Source organism: Lates calcarifer, linkage group LG17, assembly GCF_001640805.2.
Source record: "Lates calcarifer isolate ASB-BC8 linkage group LG17, TLL_Latcal_v3, whole genome shotgun sequence".
NCBI classification, from domain to species: domain Eukaryota; kingdom Metazoa; phylum Chordata; class Actinopteri; family Centropomidae; genus Lates; species Lates calcarifer.
The window spans coordinates 11,721,902-11,749,195 of NC_066849.1; the positions used below are offsets into that span (position 1 = coordinate 11,721,902).

At 41.4% G+C, this 27,294-nt stretch overlaps 1 protein-coding gene across 2 annotated transcripts in view; it reads right to left on the reverse strand.

Annotated features, from left to right (window-relative positions):
- Window positions 1-1,726: 1,726 nt before the first annotated feature.
- The window catches only part of tle5 (TLE family member 5, transcriptional modulator), a 42,094-nt gene continuing 16,526 nt past the window's right edge, over window positions 1,727-27,294 (reverse strand). Inside the window, exons 2-7 of one of the 2 annotated variants that reach the window (XM_018673415.2) lie at window positions 25,805-25,893; window positions 22,204-22,267; window positions 16,036-16,080; window positions 9,403-9,465; window positions 8,522-8,596; window positions 1,727-6,250 (exon numbers count right to left, since the gene is read on the reverse strand). In XM_018673415.2, the coding sequence (XP_018528931.1) occupies window positions 6,029-6,250; window positions 8,522-8,596; window positions 9,403-9,465; window positions 16,036-16,080; window positions 22,204-22,267; window positions 25,805-25,893 (558 nt within the window). In that variant the 3' untranslated portion in view covers window positions 1,727-6,028. Of the gene's footprint in view, window positions 6,254-8,521; window positions 8,597-9,402; window positions 9,466-16,035; window positions 16,081-22,203; window positions 22,268-25,804; window positions 25,894-27,294 lie in introns of both variants that reach the window. The other variant, XM_018673414.2, reaches the window with a different exon arrangement.

Below are 27,294 nucleotides of genomic sequence, written 5' to 3' on the forward strand. Positions count from 1 at the left end.
CAAAAATCTTTTTTTTTTTTTTTTTTTATCAAAGCTGTGTTAATGTGTTGCTGAATGGTGATGAAGGGGATTTTTTTTTTTTTTTTTTTTTTGGTCAAAATCTCCTGGTTCTATATCCCGAGTTTGATATTGGCAGGTAAAACAGATTCAATTCCTGGCCAGTTTTTACTGGAAAGCAAAAAACAACATAAAGCAAAAGCAGATGTTGTAAGAAGGATGATTTTGGTTCCTTGCATATGGAAGTTTGGCAGCCACTGGGGTGGACTACATCAGACAAGGTGGGAAAATGCCCTCAAAGCATTTCTTTTTATCACTTAAAAAAAAAAAAGACAATCCAGAAAACACCACTTGCTGCAGCAGCAAGCTGGTCTGCAGCAATTTATAAGAAGGAACAAAGCAAATGCTTACATCTAAGGCAATCCATAACCTCTGAAATACCGATAGCGTTCTCTGTTTGGAAAAGGGAGAGAATAGGTGGGAGGCCACAAATCACTAGGTGCACCCCACTTTTCCAAGTCTAAAATGTAAGATGTTGGATTGTTTTTAAAATTTACCTGCTGCCTCTGCTGGCAAGTACACTACCATGACCACATAACTTCAACAAAAAATAAAAAACACATTTTAGATCTCTTCCAGTTGATTTTTGTACTGTGATGAGATGAACAGGAGCCAGTGCCTGCCTAAAAAGGTAAGATGTTAAACACAATCTTATTTGGTCTGCTGGGGAAAAAAAGTTAATGTCATGAGTTCAAACTTGCAAAGGCAGCAGTGCTCACCTTTAATCTGGGCCTTTCTGCTTGGACAACCACCCTAATAACATCCCCTGTACTGCCTGCAGTAGCCAGAGTGACTTAAAATGAGTGTGAAGGTGTGCATCTTAGTTAAAGCAACAAAATGTAACTTTTCTGATCATTTCTGTTGAGTCTGAACACATAAGTGGTTTTCATGTACAGAGAGCAAGCCTATCAATCCGACTGCGTAGTCCCACTCACTGAGTTTTCTCTCCAGATATCGGAGAGGAATGCTTTTTAAAAGCTTTAAAAAGATACTGTATGGAAGAATATGAAGCAATTTATATATAAAAAACATGTCAAAAGGAACATGAGATAAAAAATTAGCCTCAACTTTTAACACCCTGTAGACTGATTTCTATGTGAAGGTATCAGGATGTCTATCTTGTGTCGTTACAGCACTGAGCAGTGTACTATCGCTGGCTTCGAAATGGAGTCCACCGCTGCTTCAAAATGACCCCCAGCACAAGACATACTCAAAAAACAGAAAACTAGGGGAAACATTTGTTGGGGATCAAAACCGACCCAGAGCTGGCTCTCTTCCTATCAAACAGGTGAGCTAACATTACTGCAAAGCCTGTGAAATTTACTGTGATAGTGTGGTTTTAGCTGGGTAATGCTTTCTGACATTAGCTTGCCTGCTAATGTGGACAAATCAGTAGCAAACCACTATGTTGAGTGGATGTCTGCTAATTTATCCAAACTCCTGGGGCTGATCTGGCTGGTAAATTGATAAGCTTGCTGTTTGTTAAATACTTCATCAGCTAACAAACCAGTGGGGGCTGGTAAAGAGACTGACAGGGTCTGAACTTTATGGATGCTCAAGCCTGCCTGCTTAAGGAGTGCGTGTACCCCCGCTCCTATCAGAAGTAGTTTCTCAAATTAAGGATTTACCCTGAGGCACATTCAAAATGAGTCAGAAACAAGGAGAGATCTTTATGATTTGATTGACTTTATTTGTAAGGCACCAGAAGTCCTTCCTTACTGCAGAACATTTCTTATTATTTATAGTAAATGTTTGTTGTACTTTTTTATAGTTTCTTTTTTGTTGTTGTTGTTTATTTGTTTAAATGAAGCTATGATTTCAGACACAAAACATTTTTTTTTTTTGCCAAAGTACACACTTTCAGGTTTTACATTATACACAAAATAAGTATTTAAAAAAAGACCTTTACAAAGCTCAAAACGCTTACAATGCTTCACGCTATGGGGGCAAAAAGTAGGGAAGGTGGGATAAGGCATGGGAGAAAAAGGGATGTGGTGGGGGACGGGATGGAGGAGGGGGGTGGGGGGTCAAAAGGGGTCAAAGGGCAAAAGGTCAACGTACTGCAGTTTCCCCCCTGGTGTCACATCAGTTTTGTAACACAATAGCACAAGAATCATCCAGGACAGACAAGAGAAGATGCAGCCATATACACATAAAGCTTTCTATGTATAACTGTATACAGAGGCGAGCACCTCCAACTACTTTAACAAATACATAGAATTTCATTTGTATGTTTATAACGTCAGCTTTGTAATTCTGATTCTAGTTCATATCGATTAATATTCAAAAACAAAGAAGAGAGAGAGAGAGAAAAAAAAACAAACAAGTGCATTGATCACAGAAAAATTTTGGACCAAACATTCTTTTAAAAAAATGTCTCCACCAGAAAGAAATCAATCTCAGTTCCCCCCGCGGACATGCACTGATGTGTGTGTGTGTGTGTGTGTCGCTTCGTCTACACGCTCTGCATATCACTACAACAAGCACAGTATGTAACTAGATACATACAGTATGCGGCTAGATGGGAGGACGATGTGCTGCGAGCTTAATTCACAAGCAGAATAGCATGTTAGCGTTTCTAGTAAGAACAGCAATGCATTTCATCTCTGTGGTTTATCACTGACGACCAAACCTGTACAACTGTTTATACACACCTGGTTCACATACATACACAATAATGGGCATCACTGAAGGAGTGTTCCCACCAATGTCATCGACAGTTTATTGTCTAAAGTTTTAGACACATAAAGGGTTTTATTCTGAAATTCCATCATATTGTATTTTTTGCTTCCTGAATTTCCACTGCCAATGTTTCAAATTTGCACATGAATCAGCAATTTTGTGAGCAAACGTCTCGAGGTGACTTTGCCAGTGAAATGTGCTTCATCATTATGCTGGAGATCATTTTAATAAGTGTAAGAAGGCTTGTTTATTTAAGAATGAAACTCTTGGTATCTATTCACTCACACAATGTAGCCACTATAACAGAGGAGAGGAGGCTGAGAGGAGGCGTGTGCATGTGTGTGTTTCTGTGTCTGTTTGCACGCACGTGTGTGTGTGTGCATGTGTGTGTGGGTGGGGTGGGTGGAGTGGGATTGTATAAATCATAACTTCATGCACAGGCTGTCTTCAAATCAAAAATCATACAAAGATAGGTCGCCACTAGATTCATGGCCAGTCAGATAATGTTTGTGGACCGACAATGTCAAGGCCAGAGGTTTGATCACCTCCGAGGCTTCCTCTGCTGGAAACCTGAAGAAAGCAGACACTCAAGCCAATCTGGCTGCTACTGGCCCTGTTAAAACCCACATGCAGGTGTCCACCCACACACGTGTTTTCACTTATGTTGCCCAATTAGACCTCTTCCCAGGACTCTGTGGGTGAGTACGAACTATGCTTGATTGACACTTCTCACAGTTTTGTGGCACCTGCTATGCTGAGTTACAGTTACAGAGTTACAGAAACTGGGACAGTTACTTTTTTCTGAGAGTTTGGACATGTCTGACTTTGCCCTTAGTAATACAGACGAGTCTGAGGGCCAAATGAAAAATGCCTCATGTCAGTCAGGGTGCAAAGCAAGTAAACCAAAATGTAATGAAAAGAGTTGTATATTGTCAATTCACTGTTTTTGTGTTTTTAACCTTCACACAACCCACACAACTCTTACGTCCTATGACTGTCTTAAGTTATCTAATGACAGCTCGAGCTGTAAATATGGGAATCTGTCCCATTCATCCCACTACCATATGAATGTGGAATTCAACTTATGTTATCTATCATTAATATATAATCACTTCCTCATTCACTGTTCCATATATAATAATCAACCATTACTTTACTCTATAGTGAGCATACAAGAACATTTTTGCACTTTTGGGACACTTTTCGTTTGTGTTAAACAGTAGACATTAAAGAAATGACAGGAAATGAGGGAAGAAAGGAGGAAATAATATACAGCAAAAGTCCTCTGCCGAAATCATGCTGGGGTCACTGTCATTACATGGTACGTGTTTTGAACACCGGGCCGCAGAGGGCACTGATACTCAAATAAAATGGCAGAGGGTACATATAAAGCCATCCGACAGCACATGAAGAGAGATTCTGGATACAACCAGAGTTTAGTGATCACATTATTGTCAGCATTGTTTCACCCAGTTTCCATGTGACTACAGGTCTAATCAGACAGAGTAACTGAGCAACTGAAAACACCTGTGTGGGTTTGCAGGGCCTGTAAGGATGCTGACGGCTCATCGGAGCTGGAGATCATCGAGATTTCCCACTCAGTGCTGTGTGTAAATCTTAATTCACATGTACAATGTAGTGTTGGTCGAATATGTGACAGACCTGTGTGTGCACAGTGAATAAACATGTGCAGTATAAATCTGAATTTACAGAGAAACCATGTTTTCATCTTAATGCAGGGACAGAGATGCTCCTTAAAATAGACCAAAGACTCTTTCTCAAGAACTGGATCATGACAGAGACCGGGACTGACCGCATGCAGAGATTAATGTCACCAGTCTAGTCTCTGTATATTAAGTTTGTACACTCAGCGTGGATAAATAAACCATTCCCCCTGCGACACAGCCTGCGCTCTGTCATTGTCCCGTCCTTGTTTTGCTCAGGCCTGAGTCCAGCGAGGACGGTTCTTCAAAGACACACGCTGCCCTCTGCTGTCAAACACACAACATGCACGCTCTCTCCCCCTGAGTGTATGCTCTAATATTAGTGCGCATTAAAGATGAAAAAGGTGGTGGGAGGGTGCACGAGTCAAGTGGCATCTCTGTTCTTTTTGTTGCTGCCTCAGCTCTGTTTAACTTATGAAGAAAATGTTGCCTTTCAGTTAAGGTGCTGGGCGGATTTATCTGACATTCCTCGCAGAGTCAGGCGAGGGTCGTAAGTCAGGGGGATTAATTACTAAGGTGGGTTTGTTATCTAGTCTGACAGCTCTCAGCATGAAGTTCGCTACGACAAGGTGCTTTTTCTTTCTCCATATAAATTTAGGATTATACACAAAATCTCTAGTTTGTCTGGAGGTGTCCTCTCATTACAACAATTCTGCCCTAAAAGCAGCAGTTTTGGTTCGGGCGTGACAGTAACTGTAGAAAGAAATTTGAGGAATATCTGTCTCGTTAGCTTGGGCTTTAGGGCAATATTTGAACACTTCTCTGATCCATAACAATAACCATTTAAACTCACAACAAACTTTTAGCTTGGAATGAATGCATGCAATCTGAACTGCCCAACAAAAAGAAAGAAAGAAAAAAAAGAAAATATCAACACTACTGATCTCTGTGAGACCTTGTCTTAGGAAAGAAAGTGAGTTTGTAGGAATCCTACAAACAGCAACTTTTACAGATTGCCAAAGAATTCCTTTGTTTAACATTTAGCCTGTTTTGACACCTACAGTACGGTGCGTTCAGTCTCACATATCAGTCCTGCTCAACAACGACCTGCTTAGAACAGAGGCAAGAGGTGGGGGGAGAGTGAGAGGAAGAGAGGCATGTAGAAACTAAACAGGAAAAAGAGGTGAGAGACAGAGCGACAGGATGGCAGGAAGCAACAGAAATAGAAAGTAGTCCTGATTTAAAAAAAAAAAAAAAGACACAGGAAAACAAAGCTTAATCGTATATCAAAAAAAGAGTGTTTGAAGAAAAGACAAAGGATATATGAGAAAGAGACACTCTGATGGTGATAGGGAGAAGGGAGGATAAGGAAATAATCCAGGTATGGTAAATATGAAGGAATCAGGACTAGTCTGACATGAGGGGCAGGTGCCATAACTCTCCCCCAATTATGGGAGTTGGTTAGGGGTCTGTAGCCGGAGCTGCGGTGATGGTGGTGATGGGATTAAAGCCCATGTTAGCTAAGGTCAGATAGAGGGAGACCAGGGGAGAGGCTGTAGGCCAAGGGGACTGGGATCTGGGGATTCAGGTCTCTGGATAAAAACAGAGCTGAATGGGAACACCATCTAATCAGACTTGTCTCCGTCCTCCTCGCGGTGGCTGTCCACTCCGTCACGTGACTTCTCCTCCTTGGCCAGCTGGGCTTGGGAGGCCAGCAGGGAGGAGAGGGAGAAGAGACCGGAGGAGGTGGTGACAGCGGGGAGGGTCGGCTGGCTCAGGCCCAGCGGCAGGGGGGTCATGGGCAGGGCCAGGCCCTGGAGCTGAGACAGCTGGTGAGCCTGAAGCTGCTGCTGCATGGAAGACAACCAGACACAACTTAGACACAGCAGGACGGACGCAGCACACAAAATCACTGCAAAACACTGACACTGTAGGATATGCAAAATCTGCAAGGCACAAACCTAATATACATCACAACTTGTGTTTGATGTATAATGCCTGAGGCACAGCGCTAATAGCTCAAGCACAATGGGACAGCTGGAATGCACATATCATAGCTGAAATACATAAATACATGCTTGGTAGAAGATGGAAAATCTGCAGCACACATAACTTATTTATAAAAGATGCAATTTTCAACATATAACCCCAAGAAAATAATTCAAACGGCAAGAAAAAGGCAAAGCATATGCAGAAAGAGGGAGGGATACAGTATAAAAAATGAAAATTTGTCCATAATCCAGCAACATAACCAAAACATAAAATTAAGCATATGCAAGAACACATAAAAACCCTACCAAGGGAAACACATGCATTTCATTTTAATATAAAGACAAATTGTTACTGCCAAGGCTCTGCACTTTAATCACTCCCCACTGTGCTCACACTCAACATGATGACACATCAGTGGGTCGATGTTTATGACAATCCTGACTGACTTCTCATAAACAGCATCTAACCGCACAAGCTTGCTCAGGCTGCACCTACAAAGTCAACAGCTCTGCTTTACATTCACAAGTGGAGCTCAAATGCTCTATATCCTGTCCGTATATATGAGGTATGTATGGTGATATTAGCAGCTATCGAAAGAAGATATTGATTGTAATCTGTAAACGAATTAAACTGTGTGGTTCCCAGTGCTGAGGAAAACAGGTCCCAAACACAGGCCTATGCAGACTTGCACCCACTGTATATAAAGCAGCAGATACAAAGACAAAGGCAAGGCACCTCTCTGAATCGTGAATCACAGTGATGGAACTGCTAGGCTAGCTAACACTAGGCCCATAGTAAAATGATGGAGTGGATGGCCTAGCTAATACAAAACCTCTGGTAAAGTGATGGAGTAGCTAGGCTAGCTAGCACTAGGCTAATGATTAAGTGTGTGTAGCTGGCTAACACTACAGCCACACACATGAGGGATTCTCTCTAGCTAGCCAATGCATTTTCCATAATGATTCAGCATTTTAACTAGCGGGCTAATCATACTTTTTTTTACTGATCAATAACAGTATCTATGTATTGGATGCTGGATCATCCCATCATGGGGCTAAAAATTACTTAGCCCGTAAAAAACAGCTGTGTAATGTCCTCTATGTGTCTGAAGGAGCTTTGTCACGTCTGATAAAATAACCCTGATGATGTCGGCAGGGTCAATGCCTCATTTTGAGAGGCATAGGCAATAAGGATGCTTCTGACAGTATGCATCATTTTTGGATCTCCACTAAAGCTGCGACTATTAGTCAATTAATCAATTAGCCGAGTGACAGAAAAAGCAACTATTTTTCTAAGTGATTAATTAGTTTGAGTCATTTTTAAATAAAAAACATCAAATGTTCCCCAGTCCCTGTTTGTTATTTGTGACGATTTGTGCTTTGCTTAGTCTCATGTGATAGTAAATTAAATATGTTTTACATGTGGGACTGTTTTTCGGAGAAATCAGGCCATGTGATGACATCACCTTGGGTTTCAGGCTATTTTCTAATTGTTAGTTGCAGCCCTTAATTCCACCTACAGTAGGAACTGAAACATCAGGATATTTCAGCATGAGGTGCATCAATTTTGACCTCTCCTTTTTCTGCCTCTTGCAAGTACTTCAACTTAATGGTAGCATGTAATGGAAAGGCGCTATATTAATAAATATTAATATTATTATTATTATCATCATCGTTTTTAGAATACTAAATTCAAAATCATTAGTCCTCTAAAAAATTCTTTTGAGCTGATTTGACTTAACAAAACCTCAATGAAAACAACAAAAGAATATTATATTGTACAAGCTAGAATTTATTTAAGAATTGTTTTAGGTTGCGTTTTGCATTCTCAAGAATAGACTATTTTTAAAATACTTTTGAAAAAGTGAAGACACCACATGAGTATCCAAGTGTCATATTTGCCCACACTTTCATTATTGACTACATCAATGATTATAGCTAAAGAAGCAGGGTAAACTTAATTTGTCCAACTTATTTCACAGCACAGATGTTAAACGTTTCACAAACAATTAGCCAATAAATAAAGGCTGTTATAGAAAACAATAGAATCGCTGTTAGTGATCAATAATTGCGCTTTTCTAGCCATCACAAGACCCTCAGACGAGGCTGGGGGCTAGAACATCGTACCCTTATGATGGAGTTCATCTCTGGGGGGGTGACCTGCTTGGCCCTCTCTATGGCCGCCAGGACCTGCTGCTGGTGCTGGATAAAGTGGGGGGGAAAGGGTGAGGGTAGGGGGTGAAGACAAGAGGAGAACAGTGCGGGAGACAATAAAAGTGAGGCAGAAACAAGGGGAGGAGAGTTTGCAGGGAGAGAGGTGGAAAGGTTAGATCAATATCAATAGTCCCAACAGAGAACCAACAACGCTCACCCCCCCCCCATCCCCCAAACAACCCCACCCACTCCCTCCAGGCCATTCAGCTATTCATCCAGTCGCACGCACACACACACACACACACACACACACACTCAAAAAAGCTTTGTGTGACACTGGTGAACGGATGGTCGACTGGTGTGCTGTAATGGGTGGAGGTCAACCCCCTGTTGGGCAGATAAGAGCATGGCTTATCTGAATCACACAACCATTTATTACACTGACACACACAAACACACACGTTTAAAGGAAAAGAGGAGTGTGATGGAGGGGAGAGAGGGATTTAAGGGGAGTGGAAGAGGTGGGGGGGTTAGAAGACTGGGAGGAGGGCGCAGATTGAATATGACAGAAAGTCAAGGTGGGGGTAGGGAGGAATGAAGTGAAAGTGAGGTGGAAAGGAACACAGGAAGCGAGTGATGATGAATGGCGGGAGGAGAGAAGTGGAGAGGAGAGGGGGAGGGAGGGAAGCTGAGCAAGGGAGGGGGGGGGGTCACAGAGGTGGAGAGGTAATGAGGCGGGAATGAGGGTGATCTCATTCCAGGATGTAAGGAATAGGGCTGAGGGTCAGGGGGTTAGTGACGTCTTTGTGTCAGTGCATGTGTGTGCCAGAGAGAGTGTGTGTGTGTGTGCTTACCTCCTGAGACAGGTAGGGCAGGACTTGTGCACAGATCCCGTTCAATCTCTTCACAATCTCAGCCTGTGGAGGGAGATGTATTTAGTTTTCATTATTCAAATACCCCAATGAAAAGACAAATATCAACAAGTTAGTTCATCTCTCAAGATTTCCCTACTCTGTCTGTGGCACTTAGTGCTACACCCATTTATTCCCTCTTGAGATATTAACGTTTAAAAATTGGTCACAAATGTATGGTTTCATCTTTTAAGAGGACTAAGTAATTTCCTGAAACAGCCAAGCAGTTGTAGTTTTTAGCAAATCTTACTCAAGCAGGAATAAATAGTGTATTTGTTGGGAACTATTTTCAGATGCGGATGAATACACCATACACCATTTGGTGCTCTTGTGAGTATTTACAGCAGCAGGACAGTGTGTAAACTACTGACAGTGCTCATGTTCCTAAGAATAAAAGAACATGTCATTCAGTGCTGTGTTGTAGCTCATCAATGTGTTTTTAAAGCCCCTACAAACTCACAGTGTAGTTGGACTGAAATCTGCCTCATGAAATGTACGTGGTGTGGCCAAAAGCAGGGGGGGGGACACGGGATAGTGCGGGTAGAGTTGTAAACTAAAACTGCACCAGATTGCATGGCTAGCCTGCTAACAACAGCAATCCACAAATGTATTAATAATGAATGTCACTGGCCGCATCCAAGCGGCAACCCTTTATCTCTTGTATTGTTTCATCACACAGTTATAAAACAAGAATATAAACAAACAATATTTCCTCAATGAGAGGTCAGTCCCACCCACTCTCTCAAACTGTCTGGACACTGAAGACCCTTATGATTTTGTGGGTCGAGGTTCAATCAGATTAAATTCTGCACAAAACAAAGGAGGCGGGTCAATTCGCAACTGAAAGTGAATGCGTTGTGCCCCGCTTCATATAGAAATGAATGGGAAGCAAACTTTCAGGTCCCCTCCACCTAAACAGGAGTTTTCACTTAAGCTGCCTGATTAGATCTTGTCAAGACTATATGGGTGTGTACAAAATGTCACAGTTTGTTTGATTGACAGCTTTGTTACTCTCCCATTAGATATGTTGCACGTTAGACCAAAGGATGACTGTGCTTCATTTGGCTGTGCCAGCATGCCTCTTTTAAGTGTTAGGCAGAGGCATTACAGTTCGTTTTCCATTTGCATTCAACAACAACAAGGGATGTGGAATGTGTTAATTACTCTTACGACCGTTTTGGTACACATGATACTTTGCTTAGGTGTCGCACAGAGTCATTGATACTCAGCTTAAGTGGCGTGAAGCGCTTTGTGTGCCAAATAGAAATTAAGTGGAACCCACACCCACTGGCGCTCTAACCAAGTCTGTGCCGATCGGGTTTTGATTAGCACCTGAGGCCTTTTTCACTAAAAACATTCGACATGTCACAGCAGAAAGAGCACAGGTATAAATAATAAAATCACTGAGGGCTGAATTCAATTTAGCTGGTTCGGTTTAAGGGTCCTGGTATCGTGCATGCTGCCTCGCTGTCATGTGACTTACTGGGCCACTTGAATACTTTTTAACCTGTGTTTTTCCTACTAAGACAAATCAAAATGTCTGCTGTGAAAAAAAGTCTATTGATCATTGATGCTTTGGTGGCATCAGGTAATTTCCAGCATTGCTCCACCCAACAAGCTTTGAATACAACATGTGTTAGTTGGATAAAATCAATGTTGGCTTTGGTGTTTTCTTAGGATTTGTTGACCTTAAGAAAAAATACAGAGTATCATCAGACATATCCTTTAAACCCTCATTAAATATAAATTCTCATTCAGCAATTCAAACCACACTCTCATCAGTATGGGAAACATCTGCTTTGACCTTCCCAAACTGGGGCACACATATCACACATACATATACATGCAATCACACTTACACACACACACTTACACACACACACAAATCAGCCATATCAGAATCCCTTTTTTCACCTCATTAATGAAGTTGCTTGTGCTTAATACTCTTTCTCAAAACTCTTGGATGCACATGAACATGCACACACACACACACGTGCACACACTCACACTCACACTCACACACACACACACACACACACACAAAGTAACAATCATCCAAGCAAGCACGCGCACACAGCCTTTCCCCTTTCTCGTCATGCACACTCCCTATCTTTCTCACATGCAGGTCTATTATCACATTTGGTTGGTAATCATCCAATCCGTCTGAGATATGCAAAGCAGCAGTAATTGTGTTAGAGCCTAATTCGTGGTGCGATGAGGAGAGAGGGGCCCTCCTAACAGTCATTAAGCATGCAGAGCACAGCTCCCCATCAAGCGCTTCACTCCTATCCGCTCATCATTACACATACACACTCCCTGACATCTCTAAAATGTCTCTCTAAAATGTCTCTGCGGGACTCGCTCCACGCTAACTATGCCTCTTCCTCTTTTTCAGTGCCCTTTATGCTGTCTATCTCTTTTTTTCAACTCTGCGTCTGTCTCCTCTTTCATCCGCACTCTTTATCATCTTACTCTCTGTGTCTCTGCCTCAGCTTTTTTCCTGAATGCTTCTTTCTCTTTTCTGTCCTCTCTTTACATTTTCCGCAGTTTCTTTCGAGCCCTCTTCAAGTGCTATTTAAGCACACATTCACTGACAAGAGCATTATATGTGTGCAAATAAAACATACACAATATAAAACTGGGCTGGGAGTCCGGACAAATACATCAAGCATGAGCACCAGACTGAATTCATTGCTCTTGGAGACGTCTGCCTTTTTTTTTTGCCAATTTAAATAAGCTTTATCTTTTGTCATTTGAAAATGTAGGCTCAAAAGGGAGAGCAAACACAGAGACAAAAATGTGTTTGAGTTGATTTAAAATGTGTTTCAAGGAAGCATGGAAGGCAGCCTAAACAAACCTAACATTTCACAGACTTCCTTGGGGTGTCCTGGTTTTGTCCCTGTGTGAGCGTCATTATTTGAGTGTCTTGTGCTACTGCTTCCTGCCAGGAACACACCAGGAGTGATTCTTGTTCATGGTGCTTTAAATAGCACTAAAAGATTCAAAACCTAAAAATGCACCATACTTGCCCACATTTAAAAGCTACATTTGAATTTGAGCCATCACATCCATATCATGCACAGTCACACAACCTGACACAAAGTGGTGGAAGTGAATTGAATACTAATCGAATATTTACTAAGTCCTGTTCTACTTCACCTCTACTACAATACTGTGACAGCAATAATCATGAGTTACTTTGAAAATGAACAGACCAAACATATGATGAGCCTAAAAAATATGACACATTGTATTTAACTATCCGACTGTATTTAAAGTAATTCAGATCAGCTCCTACTCAACAAAGCTATGGCATCAAACTGCTGCTTAACACACTTATAAAATGGCCACTCTGCATCATGCATTGTGCTTTTACTTTTGCAGTGAAGTATATAAATCTGCTGATTGCTTCATTGACTGTTGTCTGGTCAATAAAATCTCAGAAAATAGTGACAAATGCTTATCAATGCTCATTTACATGTTTACAAGCATGTAAATCAAGGAAAAGCTGCAAAACCTCCCAACTGAATCTGGGGTAAGACTTTGCTTAAAAGGTAACTTGAACTAATAATTAGTTACCAAAATAGTTAAAATAATTCATTTCTGTATATCCACTACCTTTACTACTAAGTAAAGGATCTATATATGTTTTCTACCACTGCTGACAAGAATAACTAGTCCCAAGATCAAGTCTCCTCAGCATAGACAAATACACCAAAACCTGGTTACACTGTGCTGTATGTATGATGATGACTGCTTGACAAGAGAATATTATCTTAGACACACAATGAAAGTGCCTCTATGTAAACTGTGCAATTAAAATATAGATGCAAGAGTATGTTGTCAGGTAGGGCACACATGTACAAGAAGAAAAACATGGAGAACAATAAAAAGACAAAGAGGACCCAGCAATAATACAGGCTCCATTCAACATATTCCCAGTTCAATCCAGAACTCAACCTTGCTTCTCCTCACCAAGACAAAACAGAGAGAAACAGAGAGAGAGAAGAGACAAGAGAACAGAAAGAGAGGGAGTGAACAGACAGAGTGGAGAGGCATTTTTTGAATTGAGTAGGACAGAGTGATCAAGAGGGAGCAATTGAATGTGTGAGAGTGCGAGAGAGAGAGAAAGAGAGGGAAATAGAGACAGAGGTGGAAAGAGGGGGAGGAGGAGGAGCAGAGGAGGAGGAGGAGGAAAGGGGGGCTGGCTCTGCACAATAGGCCTAGACATGAATGCTCCTCGACACTCGTTTCCACACATCCCCTTCAATTTCAACTCTCTAATGGAACTAGCGACTCTCCGCACCCACTCATATTGTGCACAAAGAAAGCATGTGTGCACACACACGCTCAAACACACACACACACACACACACACACACACACACACACACACAAACAGGCAGGCATGCAGGATAACAGGAGGACACGAACAATAACACGCAACTGCTTATGAACATATACATAAGCATATGCACTGATAGAGATGGGCACGCGCACACACTCACACACACTCTCACTAATGCTTGTGCAGGCAGGCCCAACCCACTCACACAGATAAAAACACACATAAAAGAACTGAAGACAGCCAATAGGAAAATACCAGCAAATACACACACACAAACACACATCCCTGTCAGATAAAGAAAAAGGAGTGTGATGAATCGCACACATAAGGCTAAATGTGTTTGTGTGTGTGCTTGCTTGCTATGCCTGTAACAGTCGGTACGTATGCGTGTGCTTGTGTTTGCCCTGTGTTGTGCCTCCTGCCTTGGAGTTTGTGTGGGTGCATATATGTGGAGGTCTTTAAATCATGGAAGCTGTTGCTTCTGTATTTTTGTGTGTGTGTCCATTTGTCAAAGCACACTCGGTTCTTCCAATATGGCTGTCAGCGTGCGCCTGTCAATCATAAGACAGTGTGTGTGTGTGGATGGGCAGCACCAGACGAGGTCACCGATAAGGGCTGGCCCTTCGGAGGCCCATCGCTCTCTCCCTCCTACAGGCTGAGCATAAATTACTCCCCCAGCTTCAGCCACACAAACTGATGTATGGACATCAGCTTCTCAGCCCTCCCCTGCCTGGATGAAGGCTTCCTTGTCTTTTCTGGTTCAAAATGCTTTACTGGATCCAACTGCATTACCTTCACTGCAACTTGGGTAACTGGTAACTGTATTTTTTTGCATATAAATGACAATAATCAGTCCTTAACGGAAGATTTACTTTCAACATCACTAAGTACGTTGCAGCAAATGACTGTGCGGGACTTAACATGCGATGGACATTTCTGTGCAATTCCTAAACTTTTTATGACATGGATATTATAAAATTGACTTATACACATTTTGATTCTCACCAGAGTTGTATAATGTGAACTAAAACTGATTTGGCAACAGCAAAAAAGCTGAACCCCTTGGTGCCTTCATTTTACATACAGCCTCAGGTGACATCATTCAAATGTCTCTGAACAGTCTGAGATTATCTCTGCAATTCACACCTGCCAATCAGTGAGCTGCAGGTGTGCGGTGGGGGAATAGGGTTGGGAATGCACAGCTGTGCCTGCATCAACAGACTAACAAAGTGTGAGGACTTATTTTGGATGTTCAAGGTTCTGGACAAAAAAGTATTCCTTTTTTTATTTTTTTTATTTATAAATGACGTTAGATGACTGGCAGCTGGACCAGCCCCAATGCTTTCACGACCGTGAAATTCTCCAAGTTGAATCGTCAGTGATAACAGACCGCAATGAAGGACTGGTAGTCCTTGAGACTTCATCCAGTCTCAAAGTTTAAAATGATGCTGTCCACACCACTAATGACAGGCAGAAGTTAAAACAAAACAAAAACAAACAAAAGATACTTTTGTATTCTAGATTAATGTTCGATGAATTCAACAAATCTGGTGTGGGTTTTTGTTCAGTGAATTGTTTTGAAATTACTGCACCTCTTATTTATGGCTCTTGATGTGCACACCTGGCAGACAGGTGCATAAGAGACTGAAGTTATGGAAAAGATAGCAGTGAATTCCTGCTCACAGCGAGTAGGTGAATAGGTTTAGTGAAGAAGCAACATTTCAATCAGAGACTCGTCTTTGGCTTCTCCACAGCAACACGTCATGAGCACTGTAGCATTTACAGCCATTTGCCCCCACATAAAAATACAGTTTTTCAGAAACAAAATTGAAATATTTCTGATGGCCATAACATAACCCTAATGTGTAGCGTAGCAAATGATCCAGGAGACGCCTGTGTTTGTAGAGAACATTCAAATAATTTACCATCACCTGTAAATGTGATTACTTTGCTATTCTAACCGGTGGAAAATGTTTACAGCTTCATCTTGTGAGACTGTCATTTACTTACAAGGGAGTTTGGCTTTGAACACCTAAGTTGTATACAAAATGTATATGGATTGTTTTCTCAGGCATGCTGGCACAGAGAAGGATGGAAATAAATACATAAATACAGACTTTATCTTGTTATTTTATGGAAAGTTTTACAATTTACATTGGTTCAGCAACAGACTGACATAAGAGGATGGAAACAGAAGAGTTTTTCTTGAGGATTAAACATAGACTCACCTGTTTGTGCATCTCAATATTGAGCCCGTAGGACATCTCATAGTACTGGAAAGGAAGAACAAACAAGACAAGAAAAGACAAAAATGTTATAACAACACAGACATCAAATTCCTGTAACTATACCCAGAACATGGTCTGCACAGGAGCCCCATGCAAACACTTCATTAGACTCCATTTACTGTGTGCGACAAATCATATGTTGCATGGTTGATGAGCATATGGATTATATTGTAATGGGAAATTGGACTAAAACTCTCTTTTTCAGCGGATTCAGTAATTGCTCAGCGTTGTTAATTGTCACAGGAGACCCCTCACATCCCGCCCATCACCTGTTTGACCTGCTGCCCTCTAGACGACGCCTCAGGTCAGTCAAGTCTCACACCACCAGACTCACCAGCAGCTTCTTCCCCTGGGTCATACAGGCTGCAAATAACCACTGAACATACTCTACCACCACCACCCCAACTCACAAACATACACAGAGCCAAGGACTCTATTCAATCCACCTGTGCACCTTTAAACAGTCCTGGCTTTATTTTATTGCACAAGCCTTGTGTGTTTTTCTTTTCTATTTAAATGTGTGTTCCTATTTAATTTGAGTTTTCTATTAAAATTTAAAATGTTTGTATTCTAACTTGTTTTTCTACCGTATTGTGTAAATTTGGTATTTTCATTGTATATATATTTACAGTGCACTGTTGTCGTGGGGAGCACCCACAATTTCATTGTACCCTACTGTACAATGACAATAAAGTCTATTCTATTCTAATTGAGGCAATGAATGTGTGTTGTAATTCTCAATATAAAATATATTGTATATACATATATAAAAAACATAAATGACAACCATAGATGACAGAAATTAGTGATAATATATCCCAGGCCTGCCCTAGATGTGTGGTGGTCAGTGGAGCACGCTGCAAACTGCAACTATAAATAAATGAGACAATTCTGAAGATTTTCAATCATGAAGCTAAACTCTAGGTAATAAAAGCCCAGGCTGAAAATAAACAAAATTATCACTGACAGATTCGACATCTTATTGATCGAGATCCAGATTTTGACTCTACACCTATATTCCCATCCACAAACCTGCCTGCATGAACAAATACAAACAAAGAGAAGACACACGTCTACAAATAGGAAAAGGAACTGAGAGAGAAGAGGAGCGACAGTAGAGAAAGAGCCTCTGTTGTGTGTGTGTGTGTATGTGTGTGAGAGTGAGTGTGTGTGTTCAGTGTTAATGAGAGGGCCACCCTCTAGGCGTCAACCCTGTTAATCACCCACTCTGTCTGCGGGGGGACTGGCTCTGTCACTGGAAAACAAACAGCACACAGATCTCTCACACATAAATGTGCACACGCACGCACACAAACATGCACCACTCTGTCACACGCACGCACGCTCTCGCTCGCTCTCTGTCTCTCTCCTCTCCTCTCCTCTCCTCTCCTCTCTCTCTCTCTCCTCTCCTCTCTCTCTCTCTCGTGCACATACAATTGTTGTTTGCTGTTTGAGCTCACCCTGGCACTATATTGTAAGTGAATGCGTGCGCGCACACGCACACACACACACGCACACACACACACACACACTCTCTCTCCTCTGTAGCTGCTTGGGCCCACGCGGAAGCTCCCTAAAGTAATTACAGCGCTGGGGAAATGGAGGTGCTGCCGCTGGCTGGGGGAGTGGGGCAACCCGATATGCTATTAGAGGAGTGGTGAGGGGGGTTGTTGTGGGGATACAAGGCCAGGCCTGCCACTGATGGAGTGGAGGTGCGATTAAAAGTATGTGCACGTACGTGTATGGTGTGTGTGTGTGTGTGTATAAGAGAGAGTGAGTGAAGGAGGACCAATATTGCATTCAGAGTTCAATTTTATAGCAACATTCTGAGCCAAATCTGAAGCCGCTTTCAACTGAAGAAAATCCTTTTGTCCTTTTGTGAAAAATATAAGTTGCCAATCAAAGATTTGATGATCTAAGCTAAAGCAAGCAAAACAATCTAATTATAATTAGAGTGAAGCCTGGTTTACAATGCTGTGTCAAAGTATCAGAGCCCCAATTAGAGCTGTCAATTTAAATAACTGAATAAATAAATACAAAATCAAGTTTAAACAAATGGGAACAAACACGTCATTTGTTCTATTGAATTAAACAACAGTGCACATAGTCTAATCATAAAATATGTTGTAGAAATGTGTCACTGACCAACAACAGGTGACTTCAGATTTGTTGTTGTGGTAACCATGCTGCAGTCAACAAACACCTTTATCCACATTTTTTAATTGATGGTAGACTATTTTCTTGACTGATTACTCATTTAACAATAGTGAAAAATATTGGCTGTAATTTCCTACGGTCCAAGGTGATGTATTCAAACTGTTTATTTTATTCAACAAAAATCCCAAAACCTAAAGGTATTCAGTTTACTATCCGATATGATTATGAGAAGCAGCAAACCCTCATATCTGAGAGGCTGAACATAGCAAATTTAGGAAAATGACTTTAATGATGAATCAATTATCAAAATGGTTGATACTGACTTTTCTGCCAATCAACTAATCAATAAATCGACAGATGTTCCAGCTCTAATCTGAATCCAAAATGCCTCTACACGTTACTTCTAAGATGGTTTGGTGTCACAATAATTTGTTTACAATGTCTAGTTTCATCCATTTTGTGTTAATGAAGAAAACGAGGTCCAGGATGAGGCAACAGGGGATGTGTGTTCAGACACTTATACAAGGTGAATTTTCCTTTCAAGTCGGTCATTACTGATCACATATTGTATTTATTCCCATATCTGAAAAGTAGTTTGAATTCCAAATAAAAAGTGACAACCCTAATCAGCTGTACAATAGGTGTGTTTGATGTAAGCCTGTGATCACAGTTACTCAGTAGGCTACATTAACTCTGCTTGGATTGCTTTGCATTTTCTCTTAAATGTTTCCTGTGCCAGTAAGACATCAAATAGCAAATAACAGGCTGATGAAAAAGCAATGTAATATTCTCCTTTTCAGTAATGCAAGACACATTTGTAGTTAGTCATTGCTGGGAATTGAATGTTTAGGCTTATAATGCACGCATGAGAAGGTGGTGCTACAACATTTCAGGGATTAAATCCAACACAGAGCGGAGAAGACAGATCGACAGAGCAGAACTTCTCTTCAAACTGTAAAATACTCTTTGCATGTAAACGGCTTTGTGTGGTTTCCTTCAGCGTTTTGTTTCAGCACATACACTGATTAGGATACAGGGTGAACTGGGAGCCAAGCAGCGTTGTGTTGTTAAAAAGCAAGATTACACACTAAGACTAGCAGTTGTAGGACAAAAACAACTTTTGTGGGCGAAAAACAAACAGCTGCAAGGCGCACTGTACAGTGCTCTACAAACTGATCAATACAAATACCAAACACTAATGAAAACCCTCCATTTTCCTTTCTTTACTTTGTGATGATAATATCAGCCTGGAGGCCAACAAACATCCTGCAGGACATTTATCCGACCATCAAAGAAATCATGTAAACTAGGATAATTGAGGCGGCTGTGTTTCTGCAAACCATGTGAACACTTTATTCAACTTTGACCTCAATCTAGATAAATCACAGTAATGAAACACACTAAACACAAAGAAAGAAAAAATATATATAATTGTGAATCTTAAACCAGACATTTTTACATTTTCAGATTTGAGCCATCATTTCTTCATTGGACCTTTTTGAGTGATTGTGTGTGTTTATGTGTGCGAACGGCTGCTATCAGGCTGAGTGAGTGTGTGGGAGTGTATGCACTCACGCCTGCCTGAGACACACACACAGAGGGAGTGGGAGTGTGTGTGTGTGTGTGTGTGTGTGTGCACATGTGCATACATATGTGTGTATGTGTGTGTGTGTGTCTGCTGGCTGGCTGATGGTGGAGAGAGTAGTGCGGCGGCACAGATTAGATGAGATTAAAGCCAGTCAGAGGATCAATTAGAGGCAAAACATCAGACAGCTACACAGCCACGGCCAGCAACAATGAGATTAGCCCTGAGGTGGAGCAGAGAGTGGGCAAGCACATCTGTGTGTGCGTGTTCGTGTGTGGACGTGTATGTGCGGAGAGAGACAGGGTGGGAGAGATAGGGGGGAAGAGAGGAAATGAAGGGGGGTTGGGGAGAGAGGAATCACACACACGGTAACTCCAGAAACAAAAAGGAAGCAAATAATAGAGGATGATGCCAATTTATTTAAACTATGGTCTATTTTTTGTGGTGGGTGTGTTATGATATTGGTAATGATACCGCTGCGACATTACTAAAAACAAATCCAACAGTGCAGCACACAGGCAGTCAAACTGGGTGTATACAAACCAACAGTTTAGCCATATTATCTATTTTTATTTAAAGATAAAAGTACACCAAGAAATCAGCAAAAATCCCTCATCCCACAGGACTGTGTGAGCGTGTACAAGTACGATAAGTACAACAGGAGGCCGGGAGGTCTTAAAACTCTGATGGATGTTTATTACAAATAGTGTGGGTTCTACTTTTTACTTTGTGCCTTAGTTTTCTCTACCAAATAAGTTTGGCTACTATGGGCAGGGGGGGAAATAGATTAACACATAAGAATTGTGAGCCTCATCTTCAACTGTTCTGAATTAATTCACATATTCCAAAATTCAGTGTTTGTAACATTATGGTTTCTCTTTGCTGATAGAATGGAAGAGGGATGAAAAAACATGTCCTCCAAATTAAAAGACAAAATATATACAAAATATATATCATTTGTACCTGTCATCCAGAACAACAGGTAGGCATGGATAAGGATATGGATGAGGTCTGGTTAGGTTTTGGGGACACTGACCATTAGTAGGAAACAGGAAATGAACAGTGGTCTCCTGTGGTTTCATTCGCCCACCCTGCCACCCCGACCTCTTCCCTCTGCAGGATTTGTGGCTCTATAATAATGTCACCCCCTGTCCTCCTTTGCTCCTGTTGGACAACAGTCATTATTCCTATCACCACTAGAGGTCTTTGTCAGTTGCTGTTTTTGGGAATTTGTGAAATGATGATGTTGCTTTTCCCCAGGAGGATGGTCTTGGCATAACTGTGTCAGGGGAGCACGGTGCAGCTTTGGACACGCACTAGGTTCATTGTAACTTAATAAAAAATGTTCTGGATTCATTAACTTAGGAACTACCTTTGCGAGACAAAGATGTGCTAACCAAATACCACACAATGCACCACTTAACAAAACTTCCAGTCAACTCTGATCAGGGGATGAAAAGAACTAATTTCAAAAGACCTGCATTGCATCCTTGATAGGTTTCCCTGCTACTTACTGCACAATGCTTTGCTTTCATTTTTCTCATACAGGCAGACAACATACTTTAAAATTCTTACAAAATTTTGCAAATAAAAAAGCTGGATACTCCTACATACTATTCTCTGCTTTTGAAGCTGTTTGGTCAGACAGAGACAAGGCCAGTTAGTTGAACTGCCAGTTATGTTTCATATTGCAATTCAGTGAACTAAAAACAGGAGTAAATGGCTTGGCACATGGTAAACTGAAGCAAGAGCATGAAAACAGTGCTGCTTCTCTATTTACTGAATCACTACTTTATCTTGAATTGAGAATCAATTGTGACTCTAACTGTGACAACAAGAACCAAAATTGATTTGTGAAATTCCCACCTCTACTGGTTTGGACTTGTTTGAAGCATGTATGACAGTCTGACTGCTGGTGTTTCTTGCCCAGACTCCCTTGTGTTTGGCAGTGTCGCCGCATTGCAAAATCACAGCAATTATCTTGGTGAGTACAGTTTTTGTGAATACATGGAACAGATGGCCAAAACCATGAAAATAAAATCTGAGCTGAAATAAACTAGAATGACCTTTTAAAAGAGAAATTTTAAAATGAGCAAGAAGAAAAGAGACACAAGAAAATGATGGCACTGCAAAGGAGGAAGGGGAACAAGCAGAGAAATGGTAGTAATGAACACAGAGGGTGAAAACATAGAACAAAAGAAAAACATTTCTTCGCTGATAAACATCTGTAGTGCTGTGTTTGCAAAATCCAAAAGGAAATTTACACAAGAATCAAGTATTACATTGGTAAAACATATGCTGACAACATGACATTTAAGGACACACAAACTATCACCTCTAGTACACACACACACGGCTTCACTCACCATGATATAATGGCGCTGCATCTCTGACTTCTCACTGGCCAACTTGTCACACTCAAGCTTCAAACTGGGGAGAGAGGAAGAGGAGAGGAGCAGAGAGTCAGACCTTGTTAGTCAGCTTGACAGTCTTCCTCCTAAAGTGCTGACACCAGGTGACTTAGCCCCCCACCTTTCATCATCATTACCTCCACTTTCCACCAACAGCACTGTCATCACTTTCATCATCACTTCAACCCTCATCACTGCCTCCACATTCATCATCATCAGCATGGCCTCCGTTGTCATCATCTCAGCCACCATTACCATCTTTATCATCATCACCGCCACCTCCATCATCATCATCATCATTACCAACGTCATTATCCTCACCTTTACTAGTCAGCAGTGGCGTTTTCACGCACTTGGCAAGGTGTCAATTGACAGGAGGAGGTCAAACTCATTCTGAACTTTGGAGATGTGTCTAGCCAAAATGTCTGCTTTTTAAATCAGAGAAGAGGCAGTGAAGTAAAAAGTCTAAATATAGTGTTGGGAGCGTTTCCTGTGACCCAGTCCCTGCGACAGCCATTAGCTGTAATCATGTCAGAGATGATGTTATGCGAGGCGACAGGACAAAGGAGGACGCGTCAACAAGTCAGCCTGATCATCAAGTGAAAACGACAGAAGTAAAAAAAAAAAAAAAAAAAAAAAAAAGGGAAGAAAAGGAAAAAAAAAAAAAAAAAAAAAAAACGCCCCTTGATGCCTTTGATTGAAACAGCCAGTTACAACTTGCCGGTCTCAGAAGGCATCATCTGATGTGAGGACTGGATAAGACTCAGATCAAATAAAGATATGCGCAGACACACAGTGGATAGGTTCAGATTTAGGGTAAATCTGAAACCTGTTTGATGGTGTGTGTTATATTTATGCTGGGATGTTCTTCTCAGCTGTCTGCAGGAATGACAGTCTGATTACAGCGAGTGCTGGCTGAATCTTCATCGCTGTTCGTCTTAACTGGCAGTCTGAACACAGCGTTACAGACGGCCAATAATGTGAGCTTATTCTTACACACAGTATTTTGCTTCTTCTAATACTTATCACAGCAGCTGCAGCATTGGCTAAAGTCAACTTCAGTTTTAGGTCAGTGTTCATCATTGTCTTCAGCTACAGTTTTGTTACTGGTGCTCATTATGACACTTTAAAAGAAAACTCCTGCTTGAGTTTGTGCACGTTTATGTTTTAAATATCAGTCGAGACTTAATCCACCTATTTTCTAGACCGGAAACTAAAACAACATGCACTGAGAAAAAGGCAGGGAAACACCCTTGAGGTTGTTGGTCCATCATAGGGCAACACAACACAGCAGAGGGGAATTTACAAGTGGACCTGAAGGAATCCTTATGAACATCAAAGGAACATGTATACTCCATAAAAAGAAGATGAGGGCAAAGATTCAAACTTCTGGAGCACACAGAAATCAGTCATGTAATGACCCAGAACTTGTGCATTTGTTGTTAGGCAGAAACGTCCCCTCCTGTCTCATCTCAGCTCTCAAATACCCCAAATACACTCAACACTCACTACTCAATATAGAGCATCCTCTTCTGTAATGTAAAAGTTAATAATCTAACAGAAGCATCCTGTGTGTTGATGTGTTTTCAATTTTGCAAAATGAGACTGTCAGCTATTAGTGATCAGCTGCCTTCACAGAAGTCCCCAGAGTTGAAACTGAAGGACACCAAGTGATGGCCTTGTCTGCAGCAAAGGTATGTAGAACAGATGTCCAAGGTGAGGATTTGTCTGTCAGTCCCCTTTACAGGTTAGATGATCAAGGCAGCTCACACCAGGGCTTGCAACAGATATCCAACCTGATCAAGTGTCTGGGCAATGGGGCGTGTTCTTTTTGGTGGGGTTATGGAGCGATTTTATTTCTGCCGCCTTCTTCCTGTGTGTGAATGAGCAGTCTTCACTTATCCAAAACGTTCCCCTTCCCTCCGAAATAAAACCCTTCCTGCTATCCCTGTGTTCATGTGCGTAGGCTGTGTGGTGGGTTGTCATGACGACAGGCCTCCCCGCTGCCAGCCTACCTGGGATTGGCTTTGTGCCTCCTCTGATTGGTGCTCAGCAGCCCCCCAGGCCTGCACCGCTGCTCTCAAACGACACTTTGATGGAGTTTTATTGCCGATTCTTCCGTCTCTAAATCGCTCCTGCTGTCATCTTTATTTTGATTTATGTATTCCCTGATCTATTTATGCATGTGAAAGAGGGGAGGGGAGAAGAGGTGGGGGAGGAAGGGGTGGGAGGAGGAAGACAGCGACAGCTACAATGCTCGCTACTATACCCGAGGGAACGCCTGCGGTACATTTGCCTTTTAAAGGCTTCAGCACCAGACAAGCACAGCGCAGCAGCAGAGCGCTGCTACAAAGCCTCGTCTGTGGTTCCCAAGCCCACCAACCCCCCATCCCAGCCCCCCTCCTGAGTCAATAGGCACTGTATGCATGTTCTGTATGCTCAGACAAAAAAGGTATTCTTTCAACTGCGCCCTGCCTCTCTGAAGAGGGTTAAACGGTGCTGCTCACCGTTGTGGGAATTACAAAAACCAAAGGCGAGGAGAAAGACACACAGGGTGTTATTGCAGCTTCAGAATCCTCCACAAACAAGAGCGATCAGACCAGAGCAGGGATTTTGCACACAATATGCCAGGCTTTCATCTGCCTTCGCCTGTCTCGGCAGAGGCAAGCCTCTAGAAGGTTCTCGGAGAACAGGTACAGAGGAACAAACCAACCTCCTCAGGAAGGAAGACGGGCTTCAAAGACTCCTCTCTCACAAAGAGAGGATCTCTCGCTGAGATGAAGACCCCGTGGCGTCCCCCCTCTTTATAACTGCTATCAAACAGATCAGTTAAGGTTGGACCAGGCACTTTGGAAGTGCCTCAGACTTCTGGCACTGTAGCAGTATTTAAGCAGTAAAGCAAGATCAATAGCCAAGGGTAAACAAGATTGATTTAGGTATGAGTCAATAACGGATGTTTCAGTGTGCAGTGTGGTGGTAGAGTTCAGGAGTAGAGAGACAAAGGCAGACATCTTTATTTTATCAAAGTCAAGTACTGAGATGTCCCTCAAGTTCAAGCTACAGTTTTTGCACAGCTTTGTTTTAAGTCTGATATTTCCTAATAATGTCCAAATCATTTCTTTAAAGATTTTATTTTTGGAAAGAACTTATGTTATTTAAGTTACAGTAACTTAGCATGTAATAAGAATTAATGAAGTGAATGTCTACCACCTAAACGTCACTGGAAATTATTGGGGGATTTAAACACTGTAACTGTAAAATAAAAGCAGGCTTGTTTTCAAGAGAAATGAAGTCTTGAAAAAGGCCAAAACAAAACCAATTCCTGTCTAAGATATGGCAGGTTCTTGCAGCCATACTGCAGCTCATTTCTGCAACTAAAGTTATTGTTACAAAAAGGTGCTCAATAAAGAAAAACACTAGGTGACACATGTATAGCCTGGAGATAAAGTCCTTATTACAAAGAGCTATGCTTATCAGGCTGCCATATGTAACTGCTTCTGCTTGGTGTTTGCCTGTGTTTATGTGTGTCTGTGCATGAAAGAGTTTCTGTTTGCACCTGTGGTATTGTGCTTGGAGGAACTGGAACTCATCCTTGATCCTGTCACAGGAGTCAGAGGTTGTGAATTTCAGCTGCTGCGATGAAGCCTGCCAAAGAGAAAAACACAAGAGAAGAAAACATAAGAACCAAGTGGAAAGAGAAAGGGTAAGAAAGATGAGGAGGGGTGAACAACAGAGAAAGGGAGCAGAGTGAGAGACCTAATTAAAAACATGAACGTAAAAATCAAGCAGTTTTCAATGTGACGCAGTCCAATGAGCAACAGAATTACCAAGAAACTGGTTGCCAAGTATGTTTCCACACACAAAGGGCCAAACACATAAAACCCTGTGAAGATTCAAGACTAAAACCATGCGTGCACAAAGCAGAAACATGCATACCCATTGTTTCTGCCAGATTTTTAAATCCCTGAGTATACACTGCTCTGTTATACATCTCAATCACTGTGAAATTGCACACAAACCTAAACCTCACACAGCCACAATTAGCCATAAATGGATACTGACAGTCCCACATTTAACCTTATATAGATAGAACCAAGACTCTCTCTGTCCTTGGTCAGGCATTGCAGTGTCTTTACAGTGCAGAAGCAACCTTTGAAGACTTATTACTCATGGCCGTTATGAACAATAGCATATGTTGTGAGCCACAACAGCCAATTGATTGATGACACACAAGTGAGTCAAACTTATAATGCAGTGTGTGTTATTGTTTCAGCATTCCTTATTGTTATTCCAACATTCAGTTTGGGTGGCAATATGTAAACCTACTTAGCCGAGCTAGAATAAATTATTGCTTGTATAAATAAGGATGGTAACACACATTATAAATATTATCATAGGGAACTTGGTTGAGACCATGTTCAGCCCTTTGATGTGTTGAAGATTTAGCTCCAAATAAAATGCCTCTTAAATTCTCTGTATGACGTCATCCCTCTCTTCACCACATTGCAACATCACACAAGCAGTGCCTGACTGCTTGTTGTAAAGCATGTGTGGAGCAAGGTTAGCTGATATGGTAAAATCTTCTAATGTGGTAAAAGATTATTACCAATATATCAACAGCATCTAATATCTTATTAGCGATACATGTTGCAATATGGTGACTTTTCTTGAAACTTTTTTAGATGAAACAACCAAATGAAAATGTGGCTAATCCAGGGATTTATAACATACCACACAAATTTATGTAATTCAAATGTACAAAAATCCTCTAAATCTAATGCTGTCATGATTGCACATTCCTGCAACAGCCTGATACAAACATTAGATGAGGGAGGGAGGGAAGGAGATCTCTCTCTGGTGGCCAAGTCCGTTTGTCTCATAGCATATATTGCAGGATCACTCATGTAACATTAATGCATGTGGCACTTGGTGAGCACAAGGAGACAAACAAACAAAATATATACAAAGATTATGTTTCTTTTTCTAAATAATAGCACTTTTTAAGTCTAGCTACTTAAATGCAGCAAAACACAACATAACGCATAG